The 14,477-nt window shown below is 40.7% G+C and overlaps 1 protein-coding gene across 3 annotated transcripts; it reads right to left on the reverse strand.

Moving 5' to 3' along the window:
- Positions 1 to 5,566: 5,566 nt before the first annotated feature.
- PAGE1 (PAGE family member 1) lies at positions 5,567 to 13,615 on the reverse strand. Of its 3 annotated transcripts, XM_016942945.3 has the most exons (7): positions 13,460 to 13,580; positions 13,249 to 13,295; positions 12,297 to 12,367; positions 11,691 to 11,793; positions 8,822 to 8,968; positions 7,538 to 7,663; positions 5,567 to 5,683 (listed from the first exon to the last, which is right to left on the reverse strand). In XM_016942945.3, the coding sequence occupies exons 3-7, from the start codon at positions 12,357 to 12,359 to the stop codon at positions 5,661 to 5,663; spliced, it is 462 nt and encodes a 153-aa protein (XP_016798434.1). In that variant the 5' UTR covers positions 12,360 to 12,367; positions 13,249 to 13,295; positions 13,460 to 13,580; the 3' UTR covers positions 5,567 to 5,660. The 3 variants fall into 3 exon arrangements, with proteins under 3 accessions (XP_016798434.1, XP_016798433.1, XP_016798435.1); XM_016942944.3 differs by lacking the exon at positions 13,249 to 13,295 and having other exon boundaries at positions 13,460 to 13,615; XM_016942946.3 differs by lacking the exon at positions 13,249 to 13,295 and having other exon boundaries at positions 13,450 to 13,536.
- Positions 13,616 to 14,477: the final 862 nt, after the last annotated feature.

Consider the following 14,477-nt stretch of genomic DNA (forward strand, 5'->3'; position numbering starts at 1 on the left):
TATCCATTTTTTGATTTGGATGCTTGTGCGTTTGAAGTATTACTGAAGCAATCTTTGTCCACACCAATGCTCTGGAGAGTTTTCCCAATGTTTTCTAGTAGTAGTTTCATAGTTTGAGGTCTTAGATTTAAGTCTTTAATCCATCTTGAGTTGATTTTTGTAATGGCAAGAGGTAGGGGCCTAGTTTCATTCTTTGCATATGGATATCCAGTTTTCCCAGCACCATTTATTGAAGAGACTGTCTATTCCCCAATGTATATTCTTGCTACCTTTGTTGAAAATGAGTTCACCAAAGATGTGTGGATTTATTTCTGGGTTCTCTATTCTGTTCTATTTCTACCATTTTAAGAAAACTACATTTGTGTGTGTGTGTGTGTGTGTGTGTGTGTAGTTCTGTGCCACTATCACAATCAAGATATAGAGCTGGCTCATCACCACACAAGAATCCCTTCATGTTATCTCTTTTTATTCATTCCCCCACTCTTTTCTAGAGTCGCCACACCATTTTTCATTCCTATCAGCAATGCATCCTTCTGTGCATCCTCACCAACATCTGGTATTACCACTTTTTAACTGTTCTAATAGGTGCATAATGATATCTCCTCGTACTCTTATTTTACATTTATCTAATGGCTACTGATGTTGAACATCCTTTCATGTGCTCATTTGCCATTCACATCTTCTCTTTGGTGAAATATATGTTCATGTCTTTTGCCCAGTTTCTAATTGGATTGTTTGCTTTTTTATTGTTGAGTTCTGAGAGTTCTTTATATATTCTAGCTATAGGGCCCTTGACAGATATGTGGTTGGCAATTATTTTATTCCAGTCTGTGATATGGCTTGCCTTTTCATCTTCTTAACAGGGGTCTTTCACAGAACAAATGTCTTTGATTTTGATAAAGTCCAATTCATCAATTTTTCCTTTTAAGGATTGGGCTTTTGGTGTCAAATCTAAGAACTCTTCATCTAGTCCTAGGACCCAAAGATTTTTCTCTTATGATTTGTTTCTAAAGGTCTTAGAGTTTTACATTTTGCATTAAGTCCATGATTCATTTTGCACTAATTTTTGTATAAGGTATGAGGTTTAGGTCAAGGTTTAATTTTTTTTTGCTTATGGATGTCCAATTGTTCCAGCACAATTTGTTGAAAAGGCTCTCCTTTTTAAATTGGATTGCATTTCCATCTTTGTCAAGAATCAGTTGAAAAGCTAGATGTGGTGGTGCATGCCTGTAATCCTAGTTACATGGAAGGCTAAGGTGGGAGGATCACTTGAGCCAAGGAGTTCAAGTCCAGTGTGGGTAACATAGCAAGACCCCATCAAAAAAAGAATCAGTTGCGTGGGTCTATTTATGGGTTTTCAATTCTGTTCCATTGATGTATGTCTATCTCTTGGACAATGTGATAATTTCTTTGGTTACTATAGCTAGATGGCAAGTCATCAGGTAGAGCAATTCCTCCCAATATATTCTTCTTTTCAAAATTGTTTTAGCTATTCTAGGGTTTGTGCCTTTCCATATGAATTTTAGAATAAGCTTGTCTATGTCTACAAAAAACTTGATGGGAATTGCATTAAACTTAAAGATCTATTTGGGGAGATTTGACATCTCCACTATTTTGAGTCTTCCAATCCACAGACACAGTATGTCACTCCATTTACTTAGGTCTTTAATTTCTTTTATCAGTCTCTTGCAAATTTCAGCACACAGATCTTGTACATGCTTTTAGATTTATACCTAAGTATTTCATTTTCTTTAATGCAATTGTAAATGGTATTATGTTTTTAATTTCCAGTTTCCACAAGTTTGTTGTTAATATATAGAAGTGCAATTGATTTTTGTGTATTTATCATCTTGTATCCTGCATCCTTGCTGAACTCACATGTTAGTTATAGAGGGGATTTTTTGGGTATATTCTTCGGGATTTTCTATATAGCCATCTGCAAACAGGGATAGTTTAATTTCTTCCATTTCCATCTGTATCCCTTATTTTCTTTCTCTTCTTTTTTCTTTTTTTTGTCTTATTCCTCCGCTAGAACTTCCAGTAGTATGTTGAATAACAGTGGTGAGATACATACATCTTTGCCTTTTTCCTGGCGTTGGGGGAAAACATTCAGTCTTTCACAATTAAATATGATTTTTAGTTTTTTTGTAGATGAACTGTATCAAATTGAAGAAATTCCACTCTATTCATGGTTTGCTGAGAGTGTTTTTTTTAAAATCATGAGTGGGTGTGGGATTTTGCAGATGCTTTTTCTGCCTCAATTGATATCATTATTTCTTCTTGGTGGATTGATCTTTTTATTATGTGATGTCCCTCTTCATTTCTAGTAATTCGCTTTGCTCTGAAGTCTACTTTACCTAATATTAATGCAGTCACTCCCAGTTGTTTTTTTTTTTTTTTTTTTTTGAGATGGAGTCTCGCTCTGTCACCCAGGCTGGAGTGCAGTGGCATGATCTTGGCTCACTGCAACCTCTGCCTCCCGGGTTCAAGCAATTCTTCTGCCTCAGCCTCCTGAGTAGCTGGGAGTACAGGTGCGTGCCACCACGCCCAGCTAATTTTGTATTTTTAGTAGAGACAGGGTTTCTCCATGTTGGTCAGGCTGGTCTCAAACTCCTGACCTCGTGATCCGCCCACTTTGGCCTCCAAAAGTGCTGGGATTACAGGCATGAGCCACCACGCCTGGCCCACTCCTAGTTTTTTAAAAATTAATGTTTGCATTGAACATGTTTTTCCATTCTTTTAGTTTCTATCTACCTATGTGGTCATATGTGAAATGAGTTTCTTGTATATGGCATATGGTTTGATTATTTTTTATCCACTCTGTTAATCTCTTTTAATTGGCCCAGGAATGAATATTTAAATTTTTTCAGTACTTAGTAATTTTTTTAAAAATTAACAGACTTTTTTTAAAGAGAAGTTTTAGGACCACATCAAAATTGAGAGGAAGGTATAGAGATATCCTATATACTCCTGGGCCCAACACATGCACAATTCTCCCCATTATCAACATCCCCCAAAGGAGTGGTACATTTGTTACAATTGAGCCTGCAATGACACATCATTATCACCCACAGTCCATAGTTTACATTAGGATTCACTCTTGGTGTTGTACATTTAATAAGTTTGGACAAAGGTATAATGACATGTACCCATTATAGTATCATACAGAGTAGATTCACTGCTCTAAAAATCCTCCATGCTCCACCTATTCATCCCTTCCTGCTCTATAACCCTGGCAACCACTGATCTTTTTATTTTCTCCATAGTTTTGCCCTACCCATAATATCATATAGTTGGAATCATACAGCATGTAATCATAGCCAAGTAAGCCTTTTTAGACTGGCTACCTTCACTTAGTAATAGAAATTAAAGTTTCTTCCATGTCTTTTCATGGCTTGATAGTCCATTTCACTTTACAGCTGAATAATATTCCACTGGCTATCTGTAGACAGTTTATTAGTCCATTCACTTACTGAAGGACACTTTGCTTTCTGCCAAGTTTTGGCAATTATGAATAAAGGTGCTTAAACAAGCAATCATGCACACTTTTGCAACAAGAAAAAACAGAAAGTCCCGCCACAAAAAAAGAATATTTAAAGAAGAAACAAATGGAAATTTTAGAAGTGGAAGATATGATAACCAAGGAAAAAATTCCCACTGAATGGGTTCAATAGCAGAATGGAGACAAGCAAAGAGTTAGTGAACACAAAGATAGATAAAAAGAAATTGTTCTATCTGGCCAAGAGCTGTGACTTACACCAGTAGTCCTAGCGCTTTTGCAGGCTGAAGTAAGACAACAGATGGCTGGATGCTAGCAGTTTGAGACCAGCCTGGGCAACATAGTGAGACCTCATCTTTATAAAAAACAATTAAAAATAGCTTGAGTGTGATGGCATGTGCCTGTAGTCAGCTACTGTGAAGGCTGAGGGAGGAGGATCCCTTGAGCCCAGGAGTTCAAGGCTGCAGTGAGCTATGATCTCACCACTGCTCTCCAGCTTGGGCAATAGAGTGAGACCCTGTGTCTAAAACAAAACAAAAAGAAATTGTTCAGTATGAACAAGTCAGAGAAAGAAACTGAAAGAAAAAGGAATACAACCTCGTGGACCTGTAAGAAAATACTAAAACATCTATCATTTGTAGCATCAGAATCACAGAAGAAGTGAAAATATTAGGGAAACAGGAGCCTAGGACAGCCAGAGTGAAACCACTTGAAAATCAACTCCATCTTGAAATTAACAAGGCACATTCCTTGCCAGTCACAACCCATGGTCCTAGGATGTTTGCAGTTGAGAAAACAGAATAAAGATACCTACAAGGACATACTCCCACAGCAGCGGAAAGTGCAGGGGTCCCAACACCCATAACAATATATGCGTTCAAAATAATTATAGTTATGCTTTGATGTACTTACACATTAGAAAGTCAAGGATAGTTTTCTTTAAATCAATAGAACGATAAATTTCATCATGCTGTTAGCCCACCCACACAAACGTACAGGTAAGTTGAGTCTTTACATAGACAAGACCCTTATGTAAGAAAAACGTGGCCAGGCCAAGGCTCACACCTGTAATCCTAGCACTTTGGGAGGCTGAGGTGAGCAGATCACCTGAGCTCAGAAGTTCCAGAGCAGCCTGGGCAACATGACAAAATCTTATCTGTACGAAACAATAGAAAAACTAGCTGGACATGGTGGCATGTGCCTATAGTCCTATTCAGGAGGCTGAGGTGGGAGGATCCCTTGTGCCCCGGAGGTCAAGGCTGAAGTGAGCTGTGATAACACCACAGCACTCCAGCCTGGGTGACAGAGTGACACTCTGTCTCAATTTTTAAAAATATAAAACAAAAAAGTACAAATTTATCAATCTAATTCACTACTTTAACAGATTAATGAAAAAGTGCGGTGATAATCACAATAGATGCAGTGTTTGATGAAACTCAACATATATCCAAAATGAATACTCTCAGCAAACTAGAGCAGAGTGGAATGACTGACTGTTGAAGTCAATCTACAAAAAAAGTACGGTAAATATTATGTTGAAATGTTGAAATTTTTCCATTTCTGATCAGGGATAAGACAGGGATGTCCACTATCACCATTATACCAGTGGGTCTGCCCAATGCCCCTAAAATCAGAAAAGGAAATAAAAGTGTTTAAAATGGCAGCAACAGGCCGGGCGCAGTGGCTCATGCCTGCAATCCCAGCACTTTGGGAGGCCGAGGTGGGTGGATCACTTGAGCTCAGGAGTTCAAGAACAAACTGGGCAACATGGCAAAACCACGTGTCTACAAAAAATACAAAAGAAAACAGAAAAAAAAAGTGGCAGAAACAAAACTGTTCTTATTCAAAGACGATATGATTCTGTATGTTGAAAACTGAAAAGGATCTAGAAGTAAACTTTTAGAATTAATAAGCATATTTAACAAGGTTGCTGGATAGAAACTCAATATGTAGGAATTATGCCTCTACATACCAGCTCAAACAGCTAGCATATAAAATGTCAAAGAATGATACACATTTCAGAGCATCAAACACCTGGAAATAAAATTAACAAAAGATGCACAAGACTTCTTTGCAGAAGGCTGTAAAGCTTTATTGGGAGAATTTTAATGGTCAAATTTCCAACACAGGAGCAGCCTGCACCATTTCAGCGTGTCTTCTTTTAAGGCTGTGATTGCCCTTCATCTGTAACAGAAACATAACTGTTAGGAACATGATTTAGCAGCAGATTATTTAGATGACCCTAAAGGCACACAAAGGACACTACAATTTGGGTTTTATAAAATGGACTAAAGATAGAACTCTAAGGGAGATCCTGTGTCTTATAGCCAACTAAACCTCTGTATAAACTTTGAGGGTAGACCTGTAGAATTTAAAGGTAATTAATTCCGTAAACATCAGGTGCTTCCTTTAAATCCAGAAGCACTTATAATTAACAGTCAGCAATTTGGAAAACACATGTGTAAAACATACTTCGGTGGATTACTCAGAAAGTACTGGAGTCATGGTCTTTGAACTTCAAATCTTACCAACTGATGCCTCAAAATCTGAAACCTACATGCAACATTTGATATGGTTAGAGATCATGTATGTGTCTACAGTCTTACTAGAAATAGTGGCTCATGAAGACTGACAGTGGGGCAGGGAGTGTGCGTAGCACAGGCATCTTACTCACACCCATGCTGAGCATCACTGACCTACATCCCACAGAAAATGGAAACTAAATGGTCTCTCACCATTTGATTATTCACTCACTCAAGGTTTCCTTGGAGAAAGATTTAAAAAGCACTTATTCATTAAGGGCCAGAGAATCCCAGCCTGGGCAACACAGTGAGACCTCATCTGTATAAAAAATTTTTTTTAACAAAACAACATCAGTCAGGCATGGCAGCTTGTGCCTGTAGTTCCAGCTGCTCAGGAGGCTAAGTTGGGAGGATCACTTGAGCCTGGGAGGCTGAGGTTGCAGTGAGCTGAAATCGCACCACAGCACCCCAGTCTGGGTGACAGAGTGAGACTCGTCACTCTGTCAGAGCGACAATTCAAAAATTGACAGTACCTAAGAATAGGCATTCAGGTCTCCACACAGAAAAACTAACATGAAGCAGAGTGCCCGCTCCCTTTCTTAGTAGCAATGAAATCTCAATTCAGAGGTTTTCAGATGACTCAGGCCAGGGTTTCATGATTTATGATAAATAAATCATGTAAAACAGATGATCTCTGTATCCTATGCATTCTATGCAACAGGATCAGAGTATGAAAGAACCAGAATGGAAAAGGATTTTAAAATATCTGACTTAAACTCACTATTTTTATAAGACCAAAGATAGGTTTAGAAGGTAAGGGATTTGCTCAGAATCTCACCAATGCTGTAAGAGCTGGTATTAGAACCTGCATCCATGCTTCAGCATATTTCACACCAACTGATGGGTGTTACAAATGTGTTATGTATTGATTAAAAGCAGACCTTTACAAAAGCATCTGAAAATCATGAGCTATTGGTTTAAGGATTTATACTCAAAAGTTATAATTCAATATGGCTTTGACTCAGTTTGTTTCTGTATCTGACAGTCTATAAGTTGGCTGCTGGGACCTGAACTACGTTTCAAATAACCTTTATATAAGAATTCTATTATTAAGGAGGCAGTATTGTTACCCCTGTGTTATTAAAAACATAATACTGGGTCAGGTGCAGTGGCTCATGCCTGTAATCCTGGCACTTTAGGAGGCTGAGGTGGGTGGATCACCTGAGATCAGGAGTTTGAGACCAGCTTATGCAAAATGGCGAAACCTCATCTCTACTAAAAATACAAAAATTAGCTGGGCGTGGTGGAGCATGCCTGTAATCCCAGCTACTTGGGAGGCTGAGGGAGGAGAATCACTTGAACCTGGGAGGCAGAAGCTCCAGTGAGCCGAGATGGCACCACTGCACTCCAGCCTGGTTGACAGAGCGAGACTCTGTCTCAAAAAAATAATAATTATTATAATATGATACTGTGGAAACAGACACCCTACAATTTGCATGCCTAATGGATTGCCTACCTTCCTCAGGTGTTTTCATCTCCTCTGGATTTGGCAGGCCCAACTCCTGGACATCAGGACCATCTCCGTGCTCACACCCAGTCTTCGGGTGAACCTGTTCCTGGCTATCCGCTTCAGGCTCTGGCCCTTAAAAAAAAAAAAAAAAAAAAAAATATATATATATATATATATATATATATATATATATATATAAAATCAATTTAAGCAGTAAAACATGAAATATGAACAAGAAAATAATATTCATGCTCTCAGTGTTATTAAATAAAAGCTTTCACTAGTGTAATAATAAATGTGTTGATAAGAATCCCAAGAACATGATTTCAGGAGTCTTTTGGCAGAAAACAGGAAAACAGGGTTTTCCAAATATTACCCTCTTCCTTTCCGAAGACTGCCCTCAGACAACTTTGTTGCTGCCTTTGCACTTCTTTGTTATTCTACTTCTGATTGTCCTTATCATATTAAATGACTCAAGACTGAAACCCTGTCTCTCACAGCACTTACACTCCTGGCACTTAGACTCCTACATGGCATGAGTAGCCACCAATAAACGCTGAGTGAAAAAAGTTCTTTAAAAAATACATGAAAAATCCCCAAATCCTGAACATTCTGCACACCAACTTGTCTATCCTCTTCAAAAATGTCCGTATCCTGAATGACAAAGAAAAATTAAGGAAACATTCCAGATTAAAGGAAACTAGAAACACATGACGAGCACATGCAAGACGTGATCTTGAACTGGACTCTGGATCAGAAAAAGAAATTCTATAAAGGAAATTATCTGGGCCAGGCATGGTGGCTCACACCTTTAATGCCAACATTTTGGGATGCCAAGGTGGGCAGATCACTTGAGGTCGGGAGTTCAAGGCCAGCCTGGCTAATGTGGTGAAATCCCGTCTCTACTAAAATACAAAAAAAAAAAAGAAACATTTATTTGTCAGGCACTGTGGCAGGGCTGTAACCTCAGGACTTTGGGAGGCTAAGCTGGGTGGATCATCTGAGGTCAGGAGTTCGACACCAGCCTGTGCAACATGACAAAACCCCGTCTCTACTAAAATTACAAAAATTAGGTGCCTGTGGTGGCATACGCCTGTAATCTTAGCTGCTCGGGAGGCTGAGGCAGGAGAATCACTTAAACCCAGCAGGTGGATGTTGCAGTGAGCCAAGATTGAGCCACTGCACTCCAGCCTGGGTGACAGAGTGAGACTCCATCTCAGAAAAAAAAAGAAAATTATAATACTGTGGAAACAGACACCCTACAATTTGCATGCTTAATGGACTACCTACCTTCTGCGGGCAGTTTCATCTGCTCTTCATTTCGCAGGCACACCCTCTTGGTATCAGGACCATCTCCAAGCTCACACCCAGTCTGTGGCTGAACCAGTTCCTGGCTATCAGCTTCAGGCTCCTGCCCATCAGCTTCAGGCTCCTGCCCTTAAAGATAAAACAAAATTATCATTTTAAGCAGCAACACATGAAATATGAATAAGAAAATAATATTCATGCTCTTGGTCTTATTAAATAAAAGCTTTAGGTACTGTAATAATAAATGTGTTGATAAGAATCCCAAGAACATTATTTCAGGAGTCTGTTGGCAGAAGACAGGAAAACAGGGTTTTCCAAATATTACCCTCTTCCTTTCTGAAGACTGCCCTCAGACAACTTTGTTGCCTCCTTTGCACTTATCTATTATTGTATTTCTGATGGTCCTTATCATATTAAATGACTCAAGGCTGACATCCTGTCTCTCATTAGCATTTAGACTCCTAGCACCTAGCAAGTTATATGGCATGAGTAGGCACCAATAAATGGTGAGTGAAAAAACAGTCTTTAGAAACTACACAAAAAAGCCCAAAGTGCTAAACGTTCCGCAAACCAACTGGTCTATCCTCTTGAAAAATGTCAGTATCAGCCAGCCGGGCGTGGTGGCTCACACCTGGAATCCCAGCACTTTGGGAGACCGAGGTGGGCGGATCATCTGAGGTCAGGAGTTAGAGACCAGCCTGGCCAACATGGTGAAACCCAGGCTCTGCTAAAAATACAAAAGAAAAAATAAATTAGGCAGGTGCGGTGGCCATTGCCTGTAGTCCCAACTACTCAGGAGGCTGAGGCATGAGAATCTCTTGAGCCTGGGAGGCAGAGTTTAGAGAGAGCCGAGATCTTGCCACTGCACTCCAACCTGGGCAACAGAGTGAGACTCCGTCTGAAAAAAAAAAAAAAAGAAAGAAAAAAGAAAATTATCTGGATAACTGGCAAAATCTGAGTATACTCTGTATATTAAATGACTGCAGGTTCTCATTGTTAAATGTCCTGAGTTTGATCATTGTGCAGTGATTATCCAAGGAATGACTTTTTCTTTGTTCTGAGGATATATCAACACTCTCAAGTACTTAGGGTAAAGGGCCATAATAGCTGAAACCTTATCTGAACAATGCAGCATTAATAAGAGTAAACATAATATCCGTAAGTGTGTGTGTGAGTGTGTGGGCAGCAGGGTAAGAGAGGGAGGGAAGAGATATGAAAACAATGGAGCAGAAGCTATTAACAATTGGTGAATCTAGGTGAAAAGTATATGAGTTCATTGTACTATTCTTGCAAGTTTTCTACAAATGTTATGTCTTGAAAATATATAAAGTAAAAACTTGTAAGAATATATGACAACTACACTGAACTTTAGGAAGACAGAAGTTTTTTTTTTAATTGTGGTAAAAAATACACATAACATAAAATTTACCATGGTAACTAATTTTAAGTGTTATGGTTCAGTAAGGAGTTATGGTTGCAACATTACCAGCAGCTAAGAACAAACTTTACATGTTTGTTTTCCTATATAATGAAACATTTATTATTTATTTATTTATTTATTTATTTATTTGCGATGAGGTCTCCCTATGTTTCCCAGGCTGGTCTTGAACCCTAGGCTCAAGCGATCCTCTCACCTCAGCCTCCCAAGTAGCTGGGACTATGATTGCACAGCACTAAGCCCAGTTTGAGACCTTTCTACTAAATGACAATCTAAGGATAAACCACAGGACATGTATAATACTTATATTCGGCCATAGAGTACCAACAGCAGTGTGCATCAGCTGAGAAATCTGAAGTCTACATCATGGATAGGATTTCAGTTACAATTACAATGTCAGTTTCTGAAGGATTGAGTAGCTGGATGGATTTGAGGACTATGGAAAATCTTACAGTCACGACACCCATTGTCTACTGGGGTAAACAGAAACTTAACTTTGTTCAAATAAAGTTATATTTAGGTCCAAAGGTCCTAAATGTAATATTCCATAAATGAACCCCATGTAGAACAAAGCACCAAAAATAACACTATTTGTGAATTACAGCAAATATACTGTCTCACGCTGAGAACAAAGGAATGGGTGGACAGCAATTAATGGGCATTGTTGTCAGTCTCATTCTAGATACCTTTAACAGTGAATCCTTAGAATAATCCATGACCTGAGTTAGGTAATTGTTTTGCTTCAAAATATTTTATCTCGGAGAAATTATTTCCATCTCATGTTAATCTCAGGATAATTCCTTTTTTTTGGTTTTTCTAACCATAAAAGGATTTAATCACCTCCTAAAAGCCACTTAAAAAATCATACTACACCAGCTACCTGTATGGCAGTATCCTGAATTCTCCAGCTTTCAACAAACTTACCACATAAAAATATCAAAGGAAATGGTGGCCAGCAATCAGCAACTCAGTTTTTGGAGTTGCTCCTGCTCCTCTGAACTGGGTCTATTCCTGGGCCAGTACTAAGCTACATTACAGTAAAGCATTTGAGTTTTAAGCACTTTCAGCAAAATCATTTACTATTGTTACAGCAACATAGATGGTAGGAAGACACAAACTTTGGAACAAAACACAAATTTTGTATTCACCAGTCAAGTGTTCTTGGACAAAACACAATCCCCGGGCCTCCATTCTCTCATTCATAAAGGGGAGAAATTTTATCATAGTGAGGGATTTATTTCCCCAAGGTAAGCTGCAAACTATATCCTCTTCACTTTTCCAGTCAATTTCTAGGCATCGTTTGCATGGCTTTCATTCCTCCTGTTCCTGGTATGTGACAATGCATGAGACACACACACACACACACACACACACACACACCCCAACAGGCATTCTTCTTCCCTTTCCCTTCACCTTGAGCTGCAGATGCTCCCTCATCCTCTCTCTCTTCAGCAGGTGTAGAATCCTGACTTTGAGTTGGTGATTCCACTTCGTCAGGTTGCTCATCACTGGACTCCTTGTGGTAGGGAATATGTGTGTGAGTGTGCAAAGACAAAAAGTTTTGTTATTAATACATGTCAAAAAATATATACATATACACACAGAGAATGCATAGATGTTTCTGATCATAACTAAACCTAAAAATATTTCTCCAACTTTATTCTATATGGTTAATAAGGCTACTCTACCCACAGAAAGGTTACTGCGAGAAAAGTTACCCACAAGGACTTTGGAAGCTATTGCACTCTATGTTGGAATAGATGTGTATAATCTATGTATCATTCACAAGCAAAGCATGAGAAGGAAGTCATGGCCAAAAGTTGGAGAACACAAGAGAAAAAAAAATCCTCCTGAATCAATATTTCCTTCATGAGATGCCAGAATCTTTTTTTTTATCAGCATGAACTACCTTTATTAGTGTATCTATACTAATGCAACAACACTATCACAAAAATTAATTTCTGCTAATAGAAAACATCGAATTAACGTTAAAGCACTCAACAGCATAGGCCCAATTACCTCAGAAGATTCTACATAGATCATTGGTCTACGCCGATAGATTAATCTTCTTAGAAAACCCATATTTCACACTGAAAAGAGAAAATTGTGATTGGGAACATGCACTTGAGAGGACAGCTATATTCGATCACTTCCATGGCTAAATGTTAACTTGTCATTTTAATTTTGAAAATACTCTCAAAATAAGTCCCAGAGTTAAGTGCAAGTGTGTACGTTTTCTGAGTGCTTGCAAAGCCACTTATGCTCCCCAAGCTGGCAGAGCAGTCATCTTAAGGCATGTGGCAAAAGGCAGAGGACATTATTTTAAAATTTCTTTTAGACACAGAATCTCGCTCTGTTGCTCACGCTGGAATGCAGTGGCGTGATCACACTTCACTGCAGCCTCGACCTCCCGCTCACGCGATCCTCCTGCCTCGTCCGGAGTAGCTGGGACTACAGGCGCGCACCACTGCGCCCCTCTGACAGAGGACGTTTCTGATGAGGTTTAGTTTCACAAGCGGACTCCACATGAAAACACTAGTGAATCACAATTCCCGTGACTGCTGCTTTTGGCACACTCCCACTTACTAGAGCCATTCACCCCCCTCAAATCAACTTTGGTTGGGCCACACAGCCTCTCCCAGTCCTTCCCATTGTTTCCGGACCTTCTATGGCAGAGGTGAGACCTTGCCACGCTTCTCACTCGGGTGTTTCTCACTCGGGCACTCCCCACTCCACACCGCTGGGGGGCGCTCACCAGCCCACAGCCTTCCCAGGTTCCAGGCCCCTTCTTTACCGCCATCTTCACCACCCACCTCCCGCCTCGGGGCCGCATTCAGGACTCAGGAATGAGCCCTGTGTCATGGGTTCCTACCACCTCGGGACTTTGACCCCTCCAACAGCACCCGCACAGCACTCGCCTCACTTTCACCTGAGCCCCTGACCGCTTCCCCTTCATGGCCCACTTTCCTACCTGTCCTGGCCCCTTCACGACCACAAAGCCAATGGCGGCGTCGCAGCCTGTGAGGAGAAGGAGAACGAGCTCAAGGCCCTTCTCTTTTGGAGGCCACTGAGGCCCTTCTCCCTCAAAAGCCACACACCACCAGACCGAGGGGCCCACCGAACCTGCCCGAAGCCCACTGGCTCCGCCTGAAGCCCACTCGCTCCTCCTCACCCTCACTCACACTTCAGCCCCTGGGAGGACTGGCCTGCGGATCTGCCAGATGAGTCTCAGTAGAGGAAAAAAGTGTCCGGACAGCAGGAACGCGACTGCACACTCTCACAGCTCCCTGGCGTTCTCCACGTGGGCGAAGGGGCCGACGGGAAGGCACCCAGTGAACATGCGCACTGAGGCTAGCATCCAAAGGTGGGGAGGGCTGCAGTTCCCAGCCCCACACCCCACACCCCCGATTTTCATCCCCGTGAAGATAATGGAATCCGACCTCCCTCTGCTGTTTCATATGCCTCGGGTACTCAAATACCTCAAATAGTGCTCCCCTCAAAACTCATTCCATCTTCAACTGAGCCCCCCTCTCCTCCAGGGCCCTCTCTTGCTCTGGCCCTGCCATAGGGACAAGGACCATGGTGGCTGCCTGTGAAGTGAGGTAGACGACCTGCTAAAACAGAAATAGTAACATACCTCATAGCATTATACAAGACTAAGAGTCTCATAACTAAATATTAAAAATGTCTAGCATATAATTCAAAATTACTCAGAATATGAAGAACCAGGAACATAGGGCCACTGAAATAGGGAAAGACAATCAGCAGACATCACTGCTAAGATAGAGATGTTGGGATTATGTGGGAAAGCCTTTAAAGATGCTATTTTATAAACGCTTAGGCTGGGCGCGGTTGCTCATGCCTGTAATCCCAGCACTTTGGGAGGCCGAGGCGGGTGGATCACTTGAGGTCAGGAGTTCGAGACCAGCCTGACCAACATGGTGAAACCCCGGCTTTACTAAAAATGCAAAAAATTAGCTGGGCATGGTGGCGCGCACCTGTAGTCTTAGCTACTCGGGAGTCTGAAACAGGAGAATTGCTTGAACCCAGGAGGCAGAGGTTGCAGTGAACCGAGATCACGCGACTGCACTCCGGCCTGGGCAACAGTGAGACTCCATCTAAAAAAAAAATGCTTAAACAAGCAATCATGAACACTGTTGAAACAAGTAAAAACAAAGTCCTGGCACACACACACACAAA

The sequence above is a fragment of the Pan troglodytes genome, chromosome X, assembly GCF_028858775.2.
Source record: "Pan troglodytes isolate AG18354 chromosome X, NHGRI_mPanTro3-v2.0_pri, whole genome shotgun sequence".
NCBI classification, from domain to species: Eukaryota; Metazoa; Chordata; class Mammalia; order Primates; family Hominidae; genus Pan; species Pan troglodytes.